General features: G+C 41.1%; 1 protein-coding gene across 3 annotated transcripts in view; it reads right to left on the reverse strand.

Moving 5' to 3' along the window:
• The window catches only part of BRF1 (BRF1 general transcription factor IIIB subunit), a 178,570-nt gene that overhangs the window by 114,487 nt on the left and 41,142 nt on the right, over nucleotides 1-22,941 (reverse strand). For 2 of the 3 annotated variants that reach the window (XM_086612720.1, XM_086612721.1), the window contains exon 3: nucleotides 15,284-15,457. In XM_086612720.1, coding sequence (XP_086468846.1) covers nucleotides 15,284-15,457 — 174 coding nt within the window. Of the gene's footprint in view, nucleotides 1-15,193; nucleotides 15,249-15,283; nucleotides 15,458-22,941 lie in introns of those variants that run through there. The other variant, XM_086612722.1, reaches the window with a different exon arrangement.

Consider the following 22,941-nt stretch of genomic DNA (forward strand, 5'->3'; position numbering starts at 1 on the left):
GAACACTAGGCTGTGCCTCAAGACACCAGGTTTCTGTTTCCATTTTTGCCACTGCCCTGCAAAAAACGTTTCATCCTTCTTCATCATGTTTTTATAATGAAGACAACAGTTTCCCCTTCGTTGGTAAAATGTTCTGAAACCTTCTGATTACCTTACTATCATAATACACATTTTGACTCTGGAGTTCCCAAGTCTCTCCACAGGGTCAGAGAAACAAGTTTTCAAATGTACTTCTGCTATAATCTCCCTATAGTTAACTAACTTAATAATTATTTTTCAGACCATGTCCTCGCCTTTGAAAGGCCCAAGCTACGTCCTGTCTTAATGCAACGTCCTGATACAACTAGTGGGTTTACGACTCGCAAATCACATAGAAGTTTGCCCACCTGCCCTACCAAGTAAAAAGGGCTTAAGAGTCAAGTGGCATCCCAAGCTCCTTACCATGAAAACAGATGCAATGCATATCACAGATTCAGCCCCTCCTTTCAAGTATGCCAGTCCTAATTTTCAGGCCTTTATTATTCAAAAGACAAAGCTAAGAAGCTCCTCTAATAACTTTGCATTCCTTTATTCAGTTTAAGATTTAATTCGATTTTGCACCAATTTGCTCTACAATCACTCTCTAAATACACATACCAATCCTCAGTGTTAAAAAAAAGATAAAGCAGGGGTGAACTCTTTGTTTGTTGGTTACTCATCTTTATGAAGGGATCCTCAAGGAGAAAAAGGAAAACCCTTTATTGGGGCGAGGCGTGTGGAGGGAGAGGAGGGTAGGAAGGGGCTGGAATACGCATATCGATATCCTACCAAAAACTCAGGTCTTCAGTAAGCAATCTGCTGCAATTCTCCACTCTCATGGACACTGCACTTCTGTTGGCATTACTGTCAATATTTACTTCACTTAAGTTGGAACTCGCAAAGCATCACAAGACAACGTTGCACGGCATCAGCTAGTGAACACACTGAAGTTAATTTACTTGCATATGACATTTCTCATGTTCTTAAAACTCAATAACCTTCATTAAATGGTTTTAATCAAGATGGAAAAAACGAGGAATATTTTCCTGAAGTGTCATTTTAAACTTTTATCCCTGTATTATCTTCTTTTGAATGCTGTAGCAAAGGCAAGCACTTATCTTGTGTCTCTCTTACAGCACAGAGGCTGCTCTTTCATTATCAGTTTTTAAGAAGCTGTAAACTTATCTCAGCTGCTGGAATTCTTCACAAGAGAAAAAAAAAGTATCAGTAATGATGTACATATCATCTGCCTCTGGGAAAATAAAAACTGCCAGTGATATGCTGGGAAAGATCTCCTTAGACTCCTTTCACACAGTCTTGCAGTAGTTTTATTGTAACCAAGCAGTGTAATTTCAAATAACATTCTATAACGCGCTGCCGGCAAGCTCCTAAAATACAGCTCTGCTCGGAACAATAACCGAGAATGCTATTGTTGGCCTCATGTTTACAGCTGCTCACTGATTGTGTCATATTTGCAAAGCTTTCAAGAAAAATGGTAACTTTTTTTTCCCACCGCTGAGACTCACAAAGTCAGCCTAGAATTGCGATAACAAGCTCAGTACAACTCCAGAGCTAGAGAGCCTGCAGAACTTGCTCCTCTCCACAATTTTAGCTAAAAATGCCAAGTGGTTTAGCCCATATACTTGGAAAAGTATATTCCAGGGTCTTAGCAAAAATCAAATAGGAGAGTAATACGCAGAAAAGGACTCCTACATTGTGGAAGGCAGCATACTACTGTATGAGGTATAGATGCACATGGGACACAAACATATCTACATCATATTACTGCCCTGATGAGCAACTCATTTTGCTTCCCTTCTGTGCCTCGGTTTCTTCAACCAGAAGACAGGGATTGTAATACTGGCCTTCTCCATAAAATGCTGTAAATCTACACCTCCACCACCAGGACCCTCAGCTAGGAGGGGGAAAACTGGAGTTACAGTCCAGCTGCCAAAACTGTTTACATATTAGGTCATTATTTTAATATATAATAAATACATTAGTAAAAAAATAAAGACATACATAGAAATAACCTGAGAGAAAGAAGCTAAACTAGGTATACACCCTCTCAAAGCCCGGCCATTCACCTACAAAAGCTTCCACTTGTTTGCTCTTCCCCTGGCCCCACAATTCTTGCGTTTCAGATTGCACAGCAACAACCGCTTCAAAAGGAGAACAGGCAGGGTTGGCCCCGACTACCCTCTTGGCTTTTAACTCCCCTTGCAAAAGCGAATCGGGGTTTTCTGCAAGTGAGGAAGAGGTTTTAGTCATCAGCCCTAAAATAATTATTAAAAACAAATAAATCAATGAGCACGTGTCATCGTGTCGCCCATCAGAAGATGGATCACTCTGAAGTCTGAGCAAAGAGAAATTCTCCGTACAGAGCACTAGCCAAACACTTAAACTGCCAAGTGGAAAGGCAGTTCAGCTGCACCCTTGAGCAAAGTGTCACCTACCCATCCATTTTACACGGCACCCTAACCCACAGGGGCTCAGGGCAAACTGGCACTGCGGTGGATGCTGCTTACCTTGACTTCAGCAAAGCTAACGAACATGGTCTGCCATGGTGTTCTTAAAGCCAAATTGCTGAGACATCATGGGTTGGCTAGCTGGCCTAGAAGGTAAGCATAAAATTGGCTGGACTGCCAAGTTTGAAGGGCTGTGATTAACTGTACAAAGTCCAACTAGCAGACAGGTTCTACAGGGATTCCTTGGGGGAAACGCTGTCTCGATTAGCAATGAGGCAGCAAGGCAGAAGGCACCCTAGGCAAGTATGCAGACGACACCAAGCTGGGGGAGCAGTCAACACATCAGAAGGTGGGGCTGCCATTCAGAGTGATCTTAGCCAGTTGGAGAGTTGCATCTGTCTTTGAACTTCTTGAAAAGTCTTGCACCCAAGACAGAATAACTCCTTGCTGCAGTACAGGCAGGCACTGGCCAGCTAAGGAACAGCTTGCACAAAAGGAGCTGGAGGTCTCCATGGACAAGTCAAGTAGAAGTGAACTGCATGTTGTTGCATCAAGAAAGGCCAAACGCGTACTCAGTTGTATTAGGAAAAGCGCAGCCAGCGGTCGAGGGAAGTGGTTATTGCCCTCTATTCAGTACCTTGAGGCTGCATCTGGAGAGCCTTGTTCAGGTCTAGGTTCTTAAGTACAACTTCAGTACTCTGGAGTGACCACAGTGGAGGGCCACTGAAATGGTTGAGGCCCTGGAGCATGTGATATACAAGGAAAAGCTGAGAGAGCTGGGCTTGTTCAGCCCAGAGAAGAGGCAACTTTTAGGGGAGATCTAACGCTGTCTTAACTACCTAATGAGGAGCTATAGATAACATGGAGCCAAATTCTTCTCAGACACACAGAACAAAAGGCAAGAGATGCAAGTTGCAGCAAAAGAAAATCTGATTTGATATTAGAAAAAAAAAATATATAATCTTTGTCTTGACGGTAGTACAACCCAGAGAGAGTATGACACATCCATTGCTTGAGACAACCAACACTCAACCAGAGTAGGGCTTCAGTAATCTACCGAGGCCATGAGTGGGGAATTGGACAAAATGACTTTCAATCTAAACTATTCTGCAATCCTACACAGGGCACAGGCTTTCTGGATTGTTTCCTGCATACTTCATCACCTTCAGATACACTGCCTATATAAACATTTCCCTGTATGTATCACACCTTCTCTGACTGCTGGAGAGCTGGTGGAAAATGCTCTGCATTCTCTTTCCTCCCATCCTAAAAACTGTAAGTAGGAAGGACTGTTGTGATGGAACACTTCTGTTAAGCTACTTTTTTTTGATGTTTATTATGTTCTCAGAACTACCTCTCAGCCAGCCTTCTTGGCTACTCATTGTGTTCCCAACTTCTCCAGTTGCAACAGGAGGAAAGGGACCAGTTCACAGCTCTGCTGGGAGGGCTGCCAACATTATCAGCGAAAACCAAGGACTGGAGCATTCTCTTGTTTCATCACTGAATGACTATGAGAAACAGCCGGGACACCAAAGCCACCAGTTCAAAGACTGAGGAATGAGTACAGCAGCAACCAGTACTGCTTTCCTCTGCCACAGTAAGAGCTTAGAGACTAGGTGAAAGATAATAAATATTAAACTGAACATTGACAAAAATATTTTTCAACTTTAAAACTATAATCTGAATACGTGCTGGAAATAATTATTGGCAATGAACTGGGTCCTCCAGATGTGACAAGAATGCAGTGATTTGGGAGTTCCTCAGAGACAGCAGCACAGATGCAGTCCATCTGTTGCATTCTCTAGAAGACTGATCCTTTAAAGACCAGAAATTTTCATATAGAAAAGAAAATTCAACTTGGATTCTGCAGAAGTCAACAGCACTCATGTGGGAAAACCCAACTTCCAACTCCAGATGAAGTACAAAATACAGTGTTCTCTGATTTCAGGTACCAACTGAGACATGGCAGCTGAAACCTCCAGATGTTTCTTTTAAAGACTTCTTCAGTAATACTTACAATTGTTCTACACTTCTTTCCTCATTTCCCTGGAGATCAAGGATGGTCCACTGGTGATTTCAATGGCAAATTTCAAAAGAAATATTCTCCATTCAGACAGCCCAGCTCTTTTGCCCAACAGGAAAAGTCACAGAAAAGCATCTATAATCTCACAACCTTTGGAGCTGAACAGGCAGAACTTCATTACTCTGAAGCCATGGCTTCAATTGAGGGGGAGGGGGAAAGTGTATTTTTGATGCAAGTTAGTTAGAAAGGGACAAAACCCTTGCAAAGCAAGGACACAGTGGTGCTTTCTCAGAAACCAGCAAGTTCAGGTAACCTCTCAAATTTTCTGCAGTCTAACCTGAAACACCAGCTCTTTGTTTGTCCTAGAATTGTGCCGCTCGTTACAGTACCTGAAATGACAATAACAACTTTGTTTCCCCTTGGAAACTACAAGGCCAAAAGGCTCTCTATAAGCACAATAAAAAGTTAAAAGGACCAATTATAGAAGGAAAAATATTGTAAAATAGATAAGGTGATAAATTCTCCTGACAATAAGACAGAGGCAATGTTTGGAGTTCTGTTTTTTATATAATAAAGACTTTCACATTTCAGTTAGTACGTCATCTTGCTGAATATGCATTTTTACTGCACAATTTTCTCTTTATATTAAAAAAGATTATAGCATATTATAAGTTCAACACATTTTTTTGTCTACACTAAAAGGATTTTTTTTCAGTCCCCTTTCAAAATTTGCTTTCCATCACGAGTAGTTCATATACGATAACATAAAATATACCGTTCACCATTCCTCCCTGCTTACCATACAAAAGGAATCTGAAGAGCACTCTGAGTTCTACTCCCTGTCGAGGCATAAGCTAAGACTTTATTTTTGGCAGACAAGCTGCTCCTTCATTGAAGAACCAGTTATATACCTCCATTTAAAAATACTGAGTAGCAAATCTCACAGCACTTTACCAACACGTGCAGTCAAAACATCACTGAGACTACTGTGTTTCTCCCAAACTAGAAGGATGTTGAAAACTTAAAATGATTCACTTACGGTTGATCTAAAGATGAGCACTCCACAATTTATGTTTTATTGTCAAATGTTTAAAGGATTAAATCTAAATAGAACACACAATACACAAGCTTCAAAGCACATGTTATCTTCAACATCTTATTTCCAATTAGCAAGTCAAAATAAAGAAGGCATGGGGAATGTTTGGCTTCAAAAGCAGAGCTCTGGAAGAAATCAAGATTTTCATTGTTTTGGGCCTCATTTAAGGCTGCTGTTTTCCCAAACTGCTGAAACTGGATAAGATGGAAAGATTATTCTCTGTCTCTCAAAGGAGGGGAAAATAGCAGACATACCACCATGTGATAGAGTATTACATCATTTGGACTTACAATACTGAGCCAGTGTGGCAGTTAAACTTAAAAGACATTTTCTTTTGCCTTCGAGGAAGGACATGGACTTGCCATAAAGGCAAGCTAGCAGTGAAAAGGTTAGAAAAGGCTCAGCTCACAATTTTACTTGGCATGAGGTTACAAAATGCTAAAAGTCTTTCATTGAGAAGCATTTCCAGTACGACGTTTGTGTATGAAGACTGTGTCATACAAACAAAATGCTAGTGACAAACATCTGAAGAAATAACACAGCTTTTGAGAAGTACTTTTACCTATTTTTAAAAGGCTTATACTTTATTAGGATGTAAGAAATCATTATCAAGGCCACTTTCAAGATATGAGGACAGGCGAGGTATGAGAATGAATCCTATTTTTCCAAAACAAATTTGAAAGGTAATATTGTTTCTCTGACATACCTTCACTTTGTTCTAACATCAAAAAGTGCAAGACAAAAAAAGCTGCATAAGACTTAAGAATATGATGAAAGTGGACACAGTTAGAAGATCTCAAGCTAAAAGAATATTTGCACATAGCAAGCACAGAAGTGCTTATAGGTCTCAACACACTGGCTTCTATCCATCCTATTTTGCATAACTGATCTTAATTAAACTACTTAATAATATGAATTTGTCTTCTAAGGCATCATTCCTACTGCATTAAAACATAAATGCACAATCTTAAAAATTATTTTAATGAAGGAGAGCATTTAATTTTCTAATTGACTTCTGAAGTATTAAAATGCAGAAAGCATTAGTGATGGCTACAACCAGGAATATTTTTCAATGACCAGATCAAAAACATCAACCTTAATTGATCATGTTTGCTACCAGGTCTTATTTAAACAAAGCATCGGGTAATCTTTTCTTTTCTTTTCTTAGGGAGGTGGGCGTGCAGGGACGGAACGGGAAGTGTCTCCTCCACATCCAGCATATCCTCTGACAAAAGCAAGAACGTGCTACACAATGACCAGCTGTACCACGCTGGTTTTTATTTAGCTGGAGTTTGCAATGTATTAGCTCCCATCGAGTCAAAATACCACGCAGTTATAATGCTAGTTTTGCTGACATAAGCACCAAAATTTGGATGCAGAGATACACTTCTGAATTAAGCAGAGAGCCAACATAATCATTTCCTCCTTTAAACGAGCTTTAAGAAGATTGTTAAATATTTATTTTCACAAGCATGCAAGGATCACTGAAGGTCAAAGACATGAGAGGTGTGATCCCCTTCCTTATCGTCCCTCCTTTGTATTTATTTCACTGGAAGGAGGTGCCTCTGCCATCGCATTCCCCTCCCCTCATCCATCACCTAGAACTCGTCCTGCCTTCATTCCCCTCATTAGTTCCCATGTCTCTGCCATCATGTTTCAAAGTATCATCCTCTCTTAGTGCTGCTGGTAAGCGAGGGCTGCCCCTCGTATTTTTACCCCAGTATTACTGATGCCTTCGTAGCTCTCCTGTTCCTTTCCTTGTTTCGCCATGAGAATGTCTCATCAGTTCAGAAACCTCAAAGTGGAACATAATTACTACGAGGACAGACAATTAATGTTATTAATTATTATTTTTATGCACACAATAACAGGCCACTCTTATATGCATTAAAACTCTGGCTCAGATGCTTCTGCTGCAGGTACTTCTGCGTTACACAAGGCCTGACATGGTGACGGGGCATAGGACTGCCAAACCATAAACACTTCTTCTACCTGCCCATAATGGATTTCAAGCCCACAGTGACAAAGGCTTCAGTGGACCTAATCCAGAAGCCTAAAGAGTAAAGCCTGTCCCTTCCTTCGAAAGAGGGACCACGATGACTGGTTTTGTTCCGACACAGAAAGGTTTGATGAGCAAGGGCAAAGGGCCTCCAAAATTAAAACCACCTAGGTGCAACAGCTCTACTGAGTGCAAATCCCATGGTTTCCAGCAGTTGTACCCACCGATGTGCTTTGAGAAAGAACTGCCTAGATAGAGAAAGACTGAAAACACTGCTCTGTAAAGCAAAAAAGTATTTCTGCAGTCAAATTTCAGAATAGGATTATTTTGACCTTTACTGCTCAAAATATCCCTTAAATGAGGAAAACAAACAACAAAGCTATCAAAACCAGCCAAATCTGTAATCTTGATAGGCCATCTTGTGACCCTGTCCCCTTCCTATCTCTGCAGATGCTTTGTTGAATGCTGTGTTATGGAAAAGTTGACAATTTGAACCACCTGCTGGGTACCAACATCCGGAAGGGAAAAAAGTTGGTCACTCCTCTGCACAGAAGCTGGTGAGAATTTTGTCAGTGAATTCAATGGGGCAGGATCAGGTCTCCCCTTGCCAGCATCAGAGGTCAAATACTTTTTTTATCCTGAGTTAGTAACAACTTAACAGAAAAGCAGATTTTCAGAGTGTGCAGTTCTTAAACAAAACATTAGCCTGAACACACACACACACAAAATTACAGTCCTCCTGCTTCTTTTGGATGATATATTTAGAAATCCTATTAGCTGGAGAGATCAACATTCTTATCTGAATTTCCAGGATGCTGTAACATGCAAAATTAGAGCAGCTCTCTTAAGTGGGTCAATTATCACTACTGCACTTACAGCAGCTTTTCCCTCCCTCCCTGAAGCACCCATAATGGGCATTTAGCACAAGGATTTGAACAGTAAGATGTTGAGTTGACACACACCACAATGTAATGTCCCTTTCCCCTTTTATATTTTCAAAATCTTAAAGAAACAAAAGAAAATCACCCAAGTACAGAATCTCCACATTAAAATGACTGTGTCCCTGCAGAAAGCATCAATGGCTTTCAGCGACAGGGAACCCTGCAAGATAATGCTGGCAGCAATCACACTCCTCCTCATTTTCCTGCCACACCTGAGTCATGCACAAGGAAGGTTTACAGCTTTCCCCTGCAAGGGACAAGCAGAGAACCTGAGGGCCACTAACCATCTCCCCAGCCCTGTCCCTCGGGTGCAAGGCCATACAACCAGGTTGAAAGGCTTCAGGTTGTTTTCTCAAGAGGGAATTCTCTTTAAAAGACACTGCAAATCACCAGATACAAGTGGAAAATTCAAGTACCCAGCATCACTTCAGATACTACAAAGACATCCATAGGGGACTGATAGATATGCCACAGGACCTAGGGAAACACAGGCTCTTCTGCAGTACATCTGGAAGCCAGGCAAGATACCCGAAAGAGACGTAGCCTCGACTCATCCTGCCTTGCTGCCCCACTGCCACTGGTCCACAAGCACAGGGCAGCAGCCAGGAGCAGCCCTTGCAGTAAGGGGATGCAGTGGGGAAGAGAATGGAGCCACAAAATGGAGCAACGAGTACATGGAGAGGAAAATTTTACTTTCCCAGCAATGGGAAACATGAAACAAATCATTCTCTGAGCAACACAGTTGCTTTATATACCTATCTCTTTAGATGGCAAAAAAGCGTCAAGCAGTACTGAGTGAAAAATCGTATGATTCTCCTTTACTCCATGGAAAAGGAGACTGGATACACTGGCTTCAGGTCATGAGCCCTGCTGTAGAAACTCAGCAGTCCCAACTCTGGCTGGAGGAGAGGGTGACGGGAACAAATTCAGGTGCAGAAATTAAACTTCTATTGTTGCCCCTGGCTGACGCCTTCCCTACATCTCCAGCGTTTTCTCCTGTGGTACCAAATAGGAACGATCACACAAGCCAAGCATTACCAAACACAAGAATTATTTGGAAATAGATGCAAATAACATGGAGTAAAAATAGCCACACCCTATTGAAGGTGGCAGTTTTACATTAACAGATTAAAACTCTCCCAGCTAAAATCCATCCACTCAAAAGCATACCAATTTCAAAACTTCATTTTGAAATGAAGTAGACAAAGCTTTTTCCAAGACTTCAAGTCCAAGCAAATGCTTCATTAGGAAGCATTTCTTTACCAAGAGTGTAGCCAAATACTGGAACAGGCTTCCCAGAGGGGTGGTCAGTGCCCCAAGCCTGTCAGTGTTTAAGAGGCATTTGGACAGTGCCCTTAATAATGTGCTTTAACTTCTCTTCAACCCTGAAGTGGTCAGACAGTTGGACAAGGTGATCGTTGTAGGTCCCTTCCAACTGAAAATATTCTATTCTATTCAACTTTCTATGAAATCAGACCTCAGTATCCTTTACCACACACACACAAAATAATCTAGTGAAATGAAATAAAGTAATTTGGTTTTGAAAATATTATATGTGTTTTAACTGTGCAATTTAAAATCCATTTTTAATCTCTTATGTCCTTGTCACACTCAACACTTGAAAAAACACACATTTTGAATGCAACCGTATTTAATTAAAAGTAAAAGGTCAGTTAATAAAAAGAAAGTGCTTATCCAAAGAGAAATAGAAACGGGTTTTATTAACTCCCCTAACTGGAGCTCTAAAATTTTGTTGATTAAAGCCTAATTTCAAAAGTTAACTTTTTAATTGGGAACACTAGGGCCTGCTGGCTCCAGGAAGTTTTAGTAGAGGTCAAAAGATTGCTGGGGATCTAATTTTTCATTTCTAATAAAAAAAGGAAGTCTTGCCCTTTTCCTTGCAAAGATAGACCTTGAAGTGTTTCTAGAGAAACAAAGACATGAGGTTAAAAAAGCTTCCCAAGACAGTATGGAAGCTGATAGAGCCTGCTAACGCTCAAGAGGAAATTAGCTGAACTTCTCTTGCAGAGGCAGAAAGGCTCAGTAGTTGCTGCCTAATCCAGGATTAAAGAGACCGGTTCCTTATTCCATCACAGATTTTCTGGGTAACTTTGAATGTGTCACTTAACCTCAGTTCTGCACCTGGAAATGAAGATAAATACTCTCAACTTCCCTTACTGTGACATGAAAATAAATACGTTAAACCAGGAGGCATTGAAACAGCTTGGCAATGAAGTACAAGTACTGCGGACAAATAGGAAATAACAAAGTGCTGCCCCATTCAGCAAGGAGATGCCCATTTTTTTTCCCAAATCCTTCTTGCCTGCTGGGATCCTGCAATCCCTTCATGATCTTTCCTCAAACAAAAGGGAGGTTCAGAGGGCAGAGGAAGCAGGGAGGAAAAGCGCCTTATGCCTTCCCCCCCAGCACAAGTTTACATGACACCAAGGCACCAAACTTTCTCCTGTCAGCCGTCTGCTCCCAAGGCTCAAATTTAAGAGATTATTTTTTTTTTAGATGTTTAGTGGAAAGGTTCTTCTGCAAACAACTCAGAAGAAAGGCCTCACTTGGCTGCCTTGGAATGACCCCAGGAGGACCCCATCTCTTTCCTCCGGCTACACACAAAGCCGCTGAAGACCACCAGAATAACCTGGGCAATCTCCATCTCAGGAGTCTGCCCCAGCTCCGGGCGGTGGGAAGGGCTCGGCGAGAACCCCCTCAAAACCAAGACTGATCAGCTTTACTGGCAGGGGAAAAACCTGCCCTGAATTCACCTCCAGAGGTAAACAGCGGGATATTTACACAAGATAGCTGGTGAGGGAACTTTGCAAGGACTCTTCTCATGTGGAAAAGGTTTTATTTACTATGCTCTAACAAGACAGGATTTGGTTTACAACTAAGGGTGCATTTTCCAGAGAGCTTCAAAGGAAAAGAGTAAATAAATAAAATAAAAAAGGTGCGTGTGTGGGGGATAAAAGACATTTACCATGTAAAATGTTGCTGTAAAAAAACCCAGGTGGTAGTGTTGGAAAAAACTACAAACAAAATAGTGGAAAACTGCACAGTTTTTCCAACATTTGTGTACAGTAAAAAGGATTAAAAACAGAATGAAACGTTCCTAGATTAAAATCAAACTGATATCTCACCTGGAAAATCCTGGCCAGGCTGCCATTGTTCCCGAGTGACCCTAGGGCAGCCACGGGTTACAGCCGAGCCCATAAGTCACTTAAACACCCTGCCCTGCTCTTCCCAAGTTCTCTCTCTCGGGAACAGCAGGACCAGCTAAAGAGCCCTTTGTTTCCATTCAAACATATGTAGGGGTGGAAAAGCTGTTGAAAACATTAAAGAGAAACAACTGAGGACTGTTACTATTCCAAGAAACAAATTAAGAGCCAGAATCTGCAATGCTCAGAGCACTGGCAGTGCCAGCTGAAGTCAAATGTCACTGGAAATGCTCAGCATCGCTCAGCCCCTGGGAATGGGACAACCGGTTCCATCAGACCTGAGGATTTAAAAATCAGTATCTCCTTCAGATGTATTTTTTGCATTATACCTTTACTTCTGACACTGATAATACAGACACGTTTTATAAAGAGAAAAATGAATTGAAGTTTTTATAGGTAGCTCATCAAAAGGATGAAACACCTCCCAAATTCTGCTAATAGCTAGTAAGCCATCTTCCCTTTAAAACATTAATGCTGACAAGTCATAAAAGCAAGGCAAATGAAAAGGCATGTTAAAGTTGCCCCACTGTGGGGTTTTGTGTCAAAGAAGCTAATTAAAACCATAAACCGATATAAAATCAATTCAGATGAAATAATATATTGAACTTTACAAAGAACTGTAAATAAAAGCTGCACTTTAGATAAATAAACTTTTATGTTCTCTTTAAGTTCTAGAACTACTTTTCCAAAATAAAAAAAATGTGTGTTACTAGAATATTTTGCATTTCTGCATTAATTAAACAATGCATAAGAACCAAGGAGAACTTAACGTTTTCCTATTTCAGGCTGAGGTTTATTCAGACATATTTCAGACTGCACCAGTAGACTTGGCTACAATTTTCCTCACATTTTAGAGGCTGGCTGGTGACACGTACATTATGAAAAAAGAAGAATAAGCAGATACCCGCGTCAGATAAATACATTCCACTCCCTCAAACTGAACCTAATGCAGACACAATTAAATCCTGTTTTCCCTCTCCAAACGCTTCCCACTCCTTTGGTTCTGCCACCAGAGAGAACACAATGTTTCTCACCCCTTCAGCCCTTGACTACATCCTACTGTACCTCTCCAGGCCGCATACTTAGTTCGCTCTTTCTACCATAATAGTTTTTAAGAAACATGTTGTCTTCTGCTTCACAGATTAATCTGTTCCCAGATGTCTCTTGCCTGTACAACTCCCGAGTCACTCCACTAATTCATTTGGGCCACCCAAAACCAAGGTGCTGTGTCTGAGCGCTGAGGATGCTGCAGCCCTTCACTACTTCTTCCATATTATCTCTTTCCTCTAAAATACATTCACCAATCTTCAGTCTTTAGCTTCCTTTTCTGAATTTCTCCCAGATTTCTTCTTAAGAGTTCTAGAACCAACACAATGACAATGAACACTTTAAACTCAGTAAATCTACTTAGCAGTGTCTCTCTGGACCAAAGGCCCCGGAAACACGCCTGTCCCCTGTAGCACATTTCTATATTGCCAGATCTAGGCTGGAAACAAATATAACATGCTGATAGTGATCATCATAATTAATCTACGGAGGCTTGAATGTACTTTCACTTCAAAGGTCAGCAATATGCACCTGTGGCTCTCAGGTTTTCAAGTTTCTAATAAAGGATAAGACATCAGAATCTATAATTTATTTGGGGCTTGTTTTTCAAAGTACACTGGATTTCAAAATACTAAAAATCATAACAAAATAAAAACCCAAACAGCAGAACACAGGCAGAAGCTGAACTCGCTCTCCCAAAGTAACACAGTTAAATTCTTAATATCAACTACCAAATTAAGTTTATGCAACAGATTTTTTAAAAAAATCAACACTAACAAAATTGAGCCACAGAGTCATGCACAACCATTTATTGATTCCCAGATGGCACAGTCACCATGTAAATGAAGATGGAGTACTTTCTGATATTGATACAGAAAGACAGAGTCCATGTTTGCAGTCTTATTCACACCTTGGTCCTAGTATTCTACGTGAAATATCACATAGGATGTTATTTCAATTTAATGAAAAAAGTGGGAAAATTAATTTAGGTATTTATGAAGTGTCAACCAGATCAGTACATCTTGCACATGCTGAAATATTTTAAAGAAGGATATGTCAAACAAGCAAGGGATTTTTGTTTGTTTGTTTGCTAGAAAAGTTAGCCACGCTTGCTGCACAGATGGCAGTCACATTACAACGTACCTCCTTGCCTATTACAGCTCATACTGCTTGGAATGCTTTTTTATCACTACCAGTGGGGAAAAATAGATTTGCATATTACAGCTAGGCTATCATTCAGTAGTATCAAATAATGACTGTAAATAAATTACTTTTAAAATGTGACATGGGCATAAAAAATATTGGCAATGCTGTTAAATCAACACTGTCTTTATGGTAATGATAGAGTCACACTACTCAAAGTTCATACAGAGATTTTATACCAGAAGAGACTAGCGTAATAGGCAAGCCTTCCTTATAATTTCATTATTCCTGCAAAACCACATTTTTTTAAACATGCAAATGCAATGACCACAACACTAACAGAAAGCACTAATTTTAGGATGCTGAATGTAGTTTCTGAAACTAAAAAAGAAATCATCTCAATCTTAAAAGGAAAGCTAAACTTTTCAGCTGCTAAAATACAGAATGAAAACAGCAATCTGGAAAAAACATCAAGCAGAATACTGACGATATGCGTATACTGCTCTGAAGTGGGAAAGAACTAAAATAACACAGAAGGAATTGTTTGATACTAAACTCCAAATTCCGGCAACTGAAACATAACATAAAATGAGTAAAAATATATTAAACAAACAAATTTGGATCGCCATCAGTATTTAAAGATTACATGAATTTTAACGAAGTTCTACAACACAAAAATAGGGACGGTCTAGACACAAGGAGCACTCACTTGCAACTCTGGCCTGCGTGCAGTCCCACCTCCAGCTACTGATTTCCTGTATGATCTTTGAGCAAATTTCAGAATTTATCAAACGCCTTTTTCCCCAAAACTAAAACAGGAGTGATACTGTCATTCCCACAAGCACTAAAAGAAGGAAATCCAAATATCTTATGGAAAACCCGCTGGAGCTCTAATATGTTCTTTTTATTAGAACATATGCTGACACTACAGGAGGTCTGAGGTTAATTTTCATTTGTTTTAAAAAAGAAAAACAAAACAAAAAAAAAAACGCACACCATAAACATGCAATCCCTAGCAAAGAACAGAAAAAGAACAATCTTATACTAGAAGAAAACGCTGAGAAAGAAGAAAATTAGAGTTATTGATGGGAGGCAGAGTGATGTTTACAGCTCCTTGTAAATACTAAGGAGCTATATTTAGAAAGGGAATAATTTTACTTGAATCACAGGAAAACCTCCCATTCACTTCATTATATAAAACCAACAGTGACAAAGTTAGTTCCTAAGCACTTACCTTTGCAAATTTTGAAACAAGGTCTACCTGGGATAGTTGACTTGCTAAAAGTACGTCTTTCTTATTTATTTTCTAAATGTGAAAGGATACGAGGAGTTCCTTCTGTCCTACACACCAGGTAGAGACAAGCGGCAATGACGTGGGTCATCTTTCTCCCCCGCGTTAGGTGCTTGCTCACAGCCATCTTGAAAAAATTAAAGGCAGTATCCAGACAATGTTGATTGAGCTGAAGCTGGTTTCCCAAGTGGTGAATCTGACGTTTCCCTAGAAAAATGAGCAAGGAAAAAAAATAAAATGCTTAACAACTTTGTAGATAATGTGCCTTTGGGTTGGGGTTTCTTTGGTGTTTTTTTTTTTTAAAGACAAAATTGAGGGGGCAGGTTTTGGATTTCATCTCTGTGTGAAAGACAATAACCTCAAGTTTACTGAGCCATATATCCTCAGCTCCTCAGGACAAAAAAAAGTGCCTGTTTTGGACTGCTAGAATTGAAATACATGCAATCAATGAGCCCTGGAAAATGAAACCACAGACATCAGCCCCAGTGGATTCAAAACATAACCGAGACTTCTTGGGCAAAACATTATGCCCCTTGCTCCAAACATCAGCTGACAATTAGCACTCAGCCAGCTACAGCAATGAACTTCTGAAAACTGGAGGTCACGGCATGTTGGACACTGACGTGCAAACAGAGGAGACGTTTTGCTGCAACTCTCCAAGAAGCGAGGGAGTTTGCAGTTCCTCTGACCACAACTGAAGCCCACAAGGACCGGAGCTCTGCTCCGGGCTTGCCATGATCACCACCGACGAGAGGCACTTCCTCCCTCTGAACGCTTTCACACCAGAGCCCTCATTTAAGGCTTGGCTGCCAGACTGACTAGGTTAGTTTGTGGCTTCAGGAAGACAAATGTGCCTTCACTCTTAAATAAAATAATAAAAAAAAGAAGTGTGCTTCGATGATTCATGGCAGGAAGTGGTACAGCTGCTGGGACAGATGCGGGAAGCGAGGTCCGGTCCATCCTCACAGCTCCAGCTGCGGAAGAGTGCGCTGAAAAGACAGCTTAAGAAAAAGATGGGGGAAGTCATGAGGAAAACAAAGCACTGGAGTTCCTCAGCATATGGGGTCAGACAGCACATCAAGAAAAATCTGTTAATTCAATGTGCCGGGCAGATGTTTCCAGTATGTGTATCTACAGGAAACGCTCGTCTGTTCCCTTCAGAGATGTCAGGAGCAGCTTTGCTGCAGGGGGCACGACACCTGCCATGTCGAAAGCCACAGCGACTGCGCAACGCTTACCGCAACACCACCAGCACCTGCGCAGACTGCACGTCTTAACCTTGTGCAAATCCCTACACCATCATCACTAATAACGCAGTAAAAACGCTTAACCTCCAAACAACCTTCCGCCAACGGTGCTGCTTCATTTGGCTTCAATAAAAAACGACTCCAGAAACGCAGCCAGGGTCAGCAAGACTCTGGCCAGACAGAAGTTGCCACAAAACAGCAGCTTCTCCTTTCTGCAGAAATGGCAATTAGTGCACTCACCAACGAGATCTCCTTTAGGGCACGTTGGTCAACCAGATGTAACACATTTGGATCAAGAATTAATGACAGGGGAAGGATACGTCACCTTCCACAGGAGGTGTGGGTACAATAAGCTACTCAAGAATAATCCAAAGCCCATTAAGTTCATAGTTTTTCCACTGCCATCAGCAGGCCCTGGACTGGTGCTCATCAACCTCAGCCTTTCAAATACAAATACTGCTCCTTCCGAAAATTAAGATACTAACTAGGACTCTTTCTCCCCTGAATTTTATTTCACAATCTGTACACTGAAGTAGGCTCAAGGCTTTTATGGCCCCTAAGAAAACAAAATTTGCCTACCCTTGAGTACTAAAATTCGTTTTTGCAGTGGCAGCAAAGCAGCCTCCCTGATTGCTCCCCTCCCCGAGCAAGTCCACCGCAGAGGCCAGTGTGGATCAGCGAGGCTACGGAAAGCTTCCTCTTCCTATCACCTAAGCTTCCTATTTTATCTGGTTGTACTTTGCCATGCATGGCTGCTAAGATGAAGACACAAAGAACTGCCATCCGCAGAGACCTCAGGCACTACATGCAGATGTACAAAAGTTTTTAAAAATTTAAATAAATAGACATGACCATGCCCATGTACCTCTCCCCCAGCTACAGGGATAGCCAGACTGGAATTACTGCAGCAGCAAGTGCACAGCATTCCCTTTAAGTAAGATGGTCCAATTCAGTGGCCTCAAAGTCACAAAGGCAGCTGATAACAAGAAACAATTTCAGCAGTTTTAAGCATTGTCTGAATTTTGCTTTTAAGTAAAGCTTTTGTAAAAACATAAAAAGAACAGCGGCTCCTATGCCAAAAAAAGAGCCACGTGCACTCCTGAATGCTTCTCGGGCTATGAAACCGGGATGTGGGTCCTGCCTGGCTCCACAAGGACCATGACAGCACAGGCCACCAAGCAAGAGCAGGTGATGAGGAAGCTTCCCATGCCACCATCAGGGCAACAGCTGATGTGCTCCTGGACACACACCAGACAACAACCCAAAAGAGCTGGAGATGCAGAATAAGAACAGGACGAGCATCCATGAGACTTCGCCCCTGTACTCCCCTGGCCCATCCCCATTACGAGGCAATCCTTCTTCCAAGGACACCACTCTCATACAGGGCTCCACACCTCAGAGGGCACTTCAGAAACAAAAAACATACCAGAAAAGAAAAAAATTACATTGAGAAAGATATTTGAAATTCATTTCTTTCATAAACTATTTTTTCCACTGAGCTGGTCCCATCCCCAAGCTACCATTAATATTCTCTGAGTATTTAACCTTTTCTTAATTTCAAATGTTGAAATATAATTCATCATAACCCATCCTAGGTAAACAGTATGCTTACTTGAGTAACATGCTTCTTTAGCTGAGTTCTTCATCCAGCATCAATATTTTAAAATGCAATTATTTTAGGGGTGACCATTCATTGTCTACTGACAAATACCAAAGAGATCTAAGAGCACAGAAAGGTACTTGTCCACTTTAAGCAATGCTATTTCATTGAATGTGTTACCCCACTCTCAGCAGACCAGTGAAGGCTTTCATTCTGTGTGCTAGTACTCCCTCAAGCTGCTTTGTAGTATTATCATAGAATGGCATAGGCTGGAAGGGACCTTAGAGATCACCTAATCCAACCTCCCTGTCATGGACAGGGATGCCTCTCAACTAGATCAGGCCACTCAAGGCTCTGTCCAACTTGGCCTTGAACACTTCCAGGAAGGGGGCATCCACAACTTCTCTGGGCAATTTATTCCAAAGTCTTACCACCTTCGTACTGAAGAATTTCTTCCTAAGATCTAATTATTATGTCAGTCATATAGTCTGTGGAAAAACAAAGACAACTGTTACAGTGCCATTGATCCCCAAAATGAAAAACTTAACACAGGACAGGAAGTATCTTACAAATTATGTCCATCTTGATGACTGACTTGGTTTTGTCCTTATCTGTTACAAGCAGTGTGCCCAGGTGGCCAAAAAGGCCAATGGGATACTGGTGTGTATCAAGAATAGTGTAACCAGCAGGAATAGGGAAGTGATCCTGCCACTGTACTCGGCACTGGTGAGGCCGCACCTGGAATATTGTGTCCAGTTTTGGGCCCCTCGCTTTAAGAGAGATATTGAGCTCCTGAAGCGAGTCCAGAGAAGGGCAACTAAACTGGTCAAGGGGCTGGAAAATAAAACTTATGAGGAGCGGCTGAGGGAGTTGGGGCTGTTTAGCCTGGAGAAGAGGAGGCTGAGGGGAGACCTGATTACAGCCTACAAATACTTGAGAAAAGATGGTGGGGAGGTAGGGGAAGGGCTCTTTACATTAGTGTTGGGTGATAGAACAAGAGGAAATGGGTATAAGCTTAGTCAGGGGAGATTCAGGTTGGATGTTAGGAAGTATTTCTTCTCTGAAAGGGTTGTCAGCCACTGGAATAGGCTGCCCAGGGAGGTGGTTGAGTCCGCATCCCTGGATGTGTTTAAGAATAGGGTGGATGATCTACTTAGCTATATGGTTTAATGGGGATTAGGGATGGTTGGACTCAATGATCTCTAAGGTCTTTTCCAACCTAGAAATCTATGAATCTATGAAGACACAAAGTAATGTACTGCTTATAGCATCATCTAAGATAAATATTTACATTCTGTAACCAGTCTCCTATTTACTGAAGAAAGATCAAAAGCTTTGTTGCTCCCTCACCACCCCCATCCCTTGAATTTAACATGACAACAGAATTCTATTTTTCTAGTATCTTACGTAAAACTAGCAAAAAAAAAAAAAAGCTGGAAAAGTTAGCACTAGCAATCGTGCTTCTAGATTTCTGCACAGGGAACACAAGATACCTTGTAGTCTTTCTGGTTCCTTCACAGGTTCCAGAAGCATCTCCATTCAAAAGGTAACTCCAAGAAAAGGCAAGTATCGGCTAAATGGCTATTGCCACAGTAATGCCATACAGTACCGAATTCTTGTACAGTGCCTTCATCCCAGTCAGATGGCAACTAAAAAGTACGTAATTTTGTGATTTCCAATCTTTTCTGCCAATCTCACCAATCTGACACTTCCAGAGCTAAAAAAAAGAAAAAAAAAGCATCTCCGTAATATTTTACTTAACTATAAACACAATGATTTAATCTGTTGGCATCTGAAAAGCAGATGTTCATACTTTGAGAAATTGGGCACAAGAAAATAACTGGTCAGAATAAATTCCCTATCCAATACTCCAGTTACTGTTGACAAAGACAAACATGAAGAAAGACCAAATATCCATTCATACTGCCAGTTCTCAACATGAGAGTCTTCATAACTGTGCAGTGGTAGCCACAAGCCAGTCTTGCTAAGCATTTAGATACCTTCTTACAGGAGTGACTGCTCCCCTGGCAACACAGTCAGCGCCGGGAAGAAGCTGCAGAGCAGCTGCAAGCTGCAGTTGTGGGAAGATGAGCAATTCCCTCCAGCAAAACTACAATACTGCATTATGTCTATCAGTCCTTGAACATACTCCCACTCCCACTGTTCCTCACTAGCTGGGTGGCATTTTATAACCTTCCATTTGTTGTTTATCTCCTGACTGTCTCTCTCCTTCGCTCTAGACTACCAGCGTGGCTTCAGTCAGCCCTAACGGCTGCCTAACGCCCTACCCACCAGTTTGACCATATGGTCCCAGCGTGCAGCGAGCTGGTCCAGCTATCTGCAAGAACGCAACAAGCCTTATGATCTCAGCCAAAACAGTGGGAATATCCAACATTACGATGCAATTTATTAGCAATCTGCTCGACTCAGTATTCACCAGATTACACTGCAGTGTTACAAACTCATCAAATGAATTGAATTGCTCTACTAGATGGAAAAGAATAGAACTCCCACACCTTTAAACCCTGCCGTGCTCTGGATTATAAAACAAAAGTCAAGACAACAGCTTCCTGACTTTCTTATCCATTTTATACGGTAGAAGAATTTTTTAAAAAAGTCCAAGTGGGACACTACTCTAAAAAACTTGCAACTACTACTATCTTGGTACTCTAAAGGAATATTATCATGTGAAACAGTCAGAAATAAATACTGCATATTTTTTTTTCTAAATTGCTAGGCAAGACTACAACATAGAAGATAAAATATAAAGGGGGAAAACAAGTCCATTAGAAGATGCATCTTTTATTAATAACTGCAATAAGAGTTGCCTCTTTTGGGCTTACAGGTTTTTGACAGATCCTGGGATTCTTTTTTTTAAACCCAATGAAATACAGCCTTTAAGGTCAAAGCTTACTCTTCGTGCTGCCTTTTCAATTTAGTGATGGCATTAAAGTGGTGCCTAAGTATCTTTGGGAAAAGGACAAGGAACAGTGTCCTTACAAAATGGCAAGACAAGCTCATCAGCAAGGTTACAAAAATCCTCTCTCTTCCCTCACCAGTAAAACAGTAGAATTATTCTCCTTTAAAGAGCAAAAGAACAGAAGCCTAGAAACTACAGAATTTTTGTGACATACAGGACACATCAGGCAGCTCCCATTTATTCCTCAAAGGCTCCTCATACGGTTGGGGTGGAGAGGGAGGCGGGGGGAGAAGAGAGAAAGAGAAAAGCTTGCACTTCTGTAAGCAACACACAAAATCAAGTTCCCAGGCTACCAAGTAGTAAAGTTTATCACGCTCCTGAATCTGCATCTAAAAACAAAAGGCCTTTTTCAGTATTTAGTTCTAAGCCTACTGAAAAAAGTGTTTCTACCCATCCACTCCCATCACACTGAAAGAAACATCATCATCTTCTCAACTGATGCCAACCTCAGCGCTTTGAACTGGCACACAAGACCTGAACTGACAAGTTCAGATAGGATCGCTGAATGCTACTATCCCTTCATTCCAGAAAATTTCTATTCTTTTGATGGACGAAACAGTGGTTATTACAAAACGAAAAGTGTGTAGGCTAGCAATCACTGTCACAAAAACAGATTTACAGAAAACTTTGGTAATATTAAATGCTTACACAAGAGGCAGTTGATAGCGAAACTGCAGCTTAAGTTACAATAGCAGCAAAACAGAAAAAGGGAGAAAAATCAAACCCATTCTTTACAAGCAATTTTCTTTCTTTTATGATCTCATTACTACAGAAACATCTTGTTCTCTTCCACTATTCAAGAGGAATCATACCTTTTTTTGGATCCCTTAAAAGTCAGTAATGTCAAGCAGCTACAGCTATATATTACTCTCATCTGGCTTCTGCCTGCTCATCTGCAACACTCTCCTCAGACTGACAGAGACTGTAAAATTGCTATTTCAAAGTAGTACTTTCAGTATGAAGCATAAGTTTCCAGGGAAATAACAGGCAGTATACAGCCAGAGCTTAAATGAATTGTTATTACGATACTAAACTGCATCATCAAAATCCAGGCATACAGATTTTTCCCCCTTTCTGCAACTTGCTTGAGGGGCCCTGGAAACTAGCACTACCTGAATCAGGCAAGGGAGTCATGTTAACAGCACTAATCCTTTTTTTGCAAAAAGGATTGTTATGGTAACAAACACTAGATTCTATTAAAGGAAACGTTTTGGATGGGTTTTGCTTGGGTATTCATTTCCAGAATCTGAATTACTTTACCGACTGAATTTAATGTGCAGATTTTATTCTGCATTTGGGTTTTAACTCCTTTTCTTCCCTAGAAAAGGCTCCCCAGAAGGACTCCTCAAAAAAAAGAAAAAAGGGCAGTTTTAACGTGTGGGCATCCCTGCATGCTTTGTCATATCTTTCAATTTCAGCAAGTCCCAGCTCAAAGCCTGAATGAATTTCCTGCTCTTTGCTCCATGCCAAGCTTCTATGTTATTTGTATTACAAACAAGTAAAACAAACAAACAAAGCCGCAACAGGGAAAGCCCAGACACATCAGCCGGGCTACTCTTATGAAGGCTGGTCCCAGAAGCCTAATCAAGGATAGAGTCCCATGATCAAAGACAAGAAAACATTTACAGCCCAAACAATGGGGGGAGGCAGGGAGGAAACCGAGGCGACGGCTGCAGCCATCACACCGAGCATTTCCAGCAACGTGCACAATACCCTGAGTGAGAAGCAGCTTTATCTCTGCAAGCCTGTAATGAAAATGGCCAATGAACAGTAAAAGTAGCAGCACAGTAGGCCATTACATCAGTGCTGAACCAGCACAACAGCAACTTCGGTTTCATAAAGGATAGCCAAGAGTTACTCCCAG

Source organism: Tauraco erythrolophus, chromosome 6, assembly GCF_009769465.1.
Source record: "Tauraco erythrolophus isolate bTauEry1 chromosome 6, bTauEry1.pri, whole genome shotgun sequence".
In the NCBI taxonomy this organism is placed as follows: domain Eukaryota; kingdom Metazoa; phylum Chordata; class Aves; order Musophagiformes; family Musophagidae; genus Tauraco; species Tauraco erythrolophus.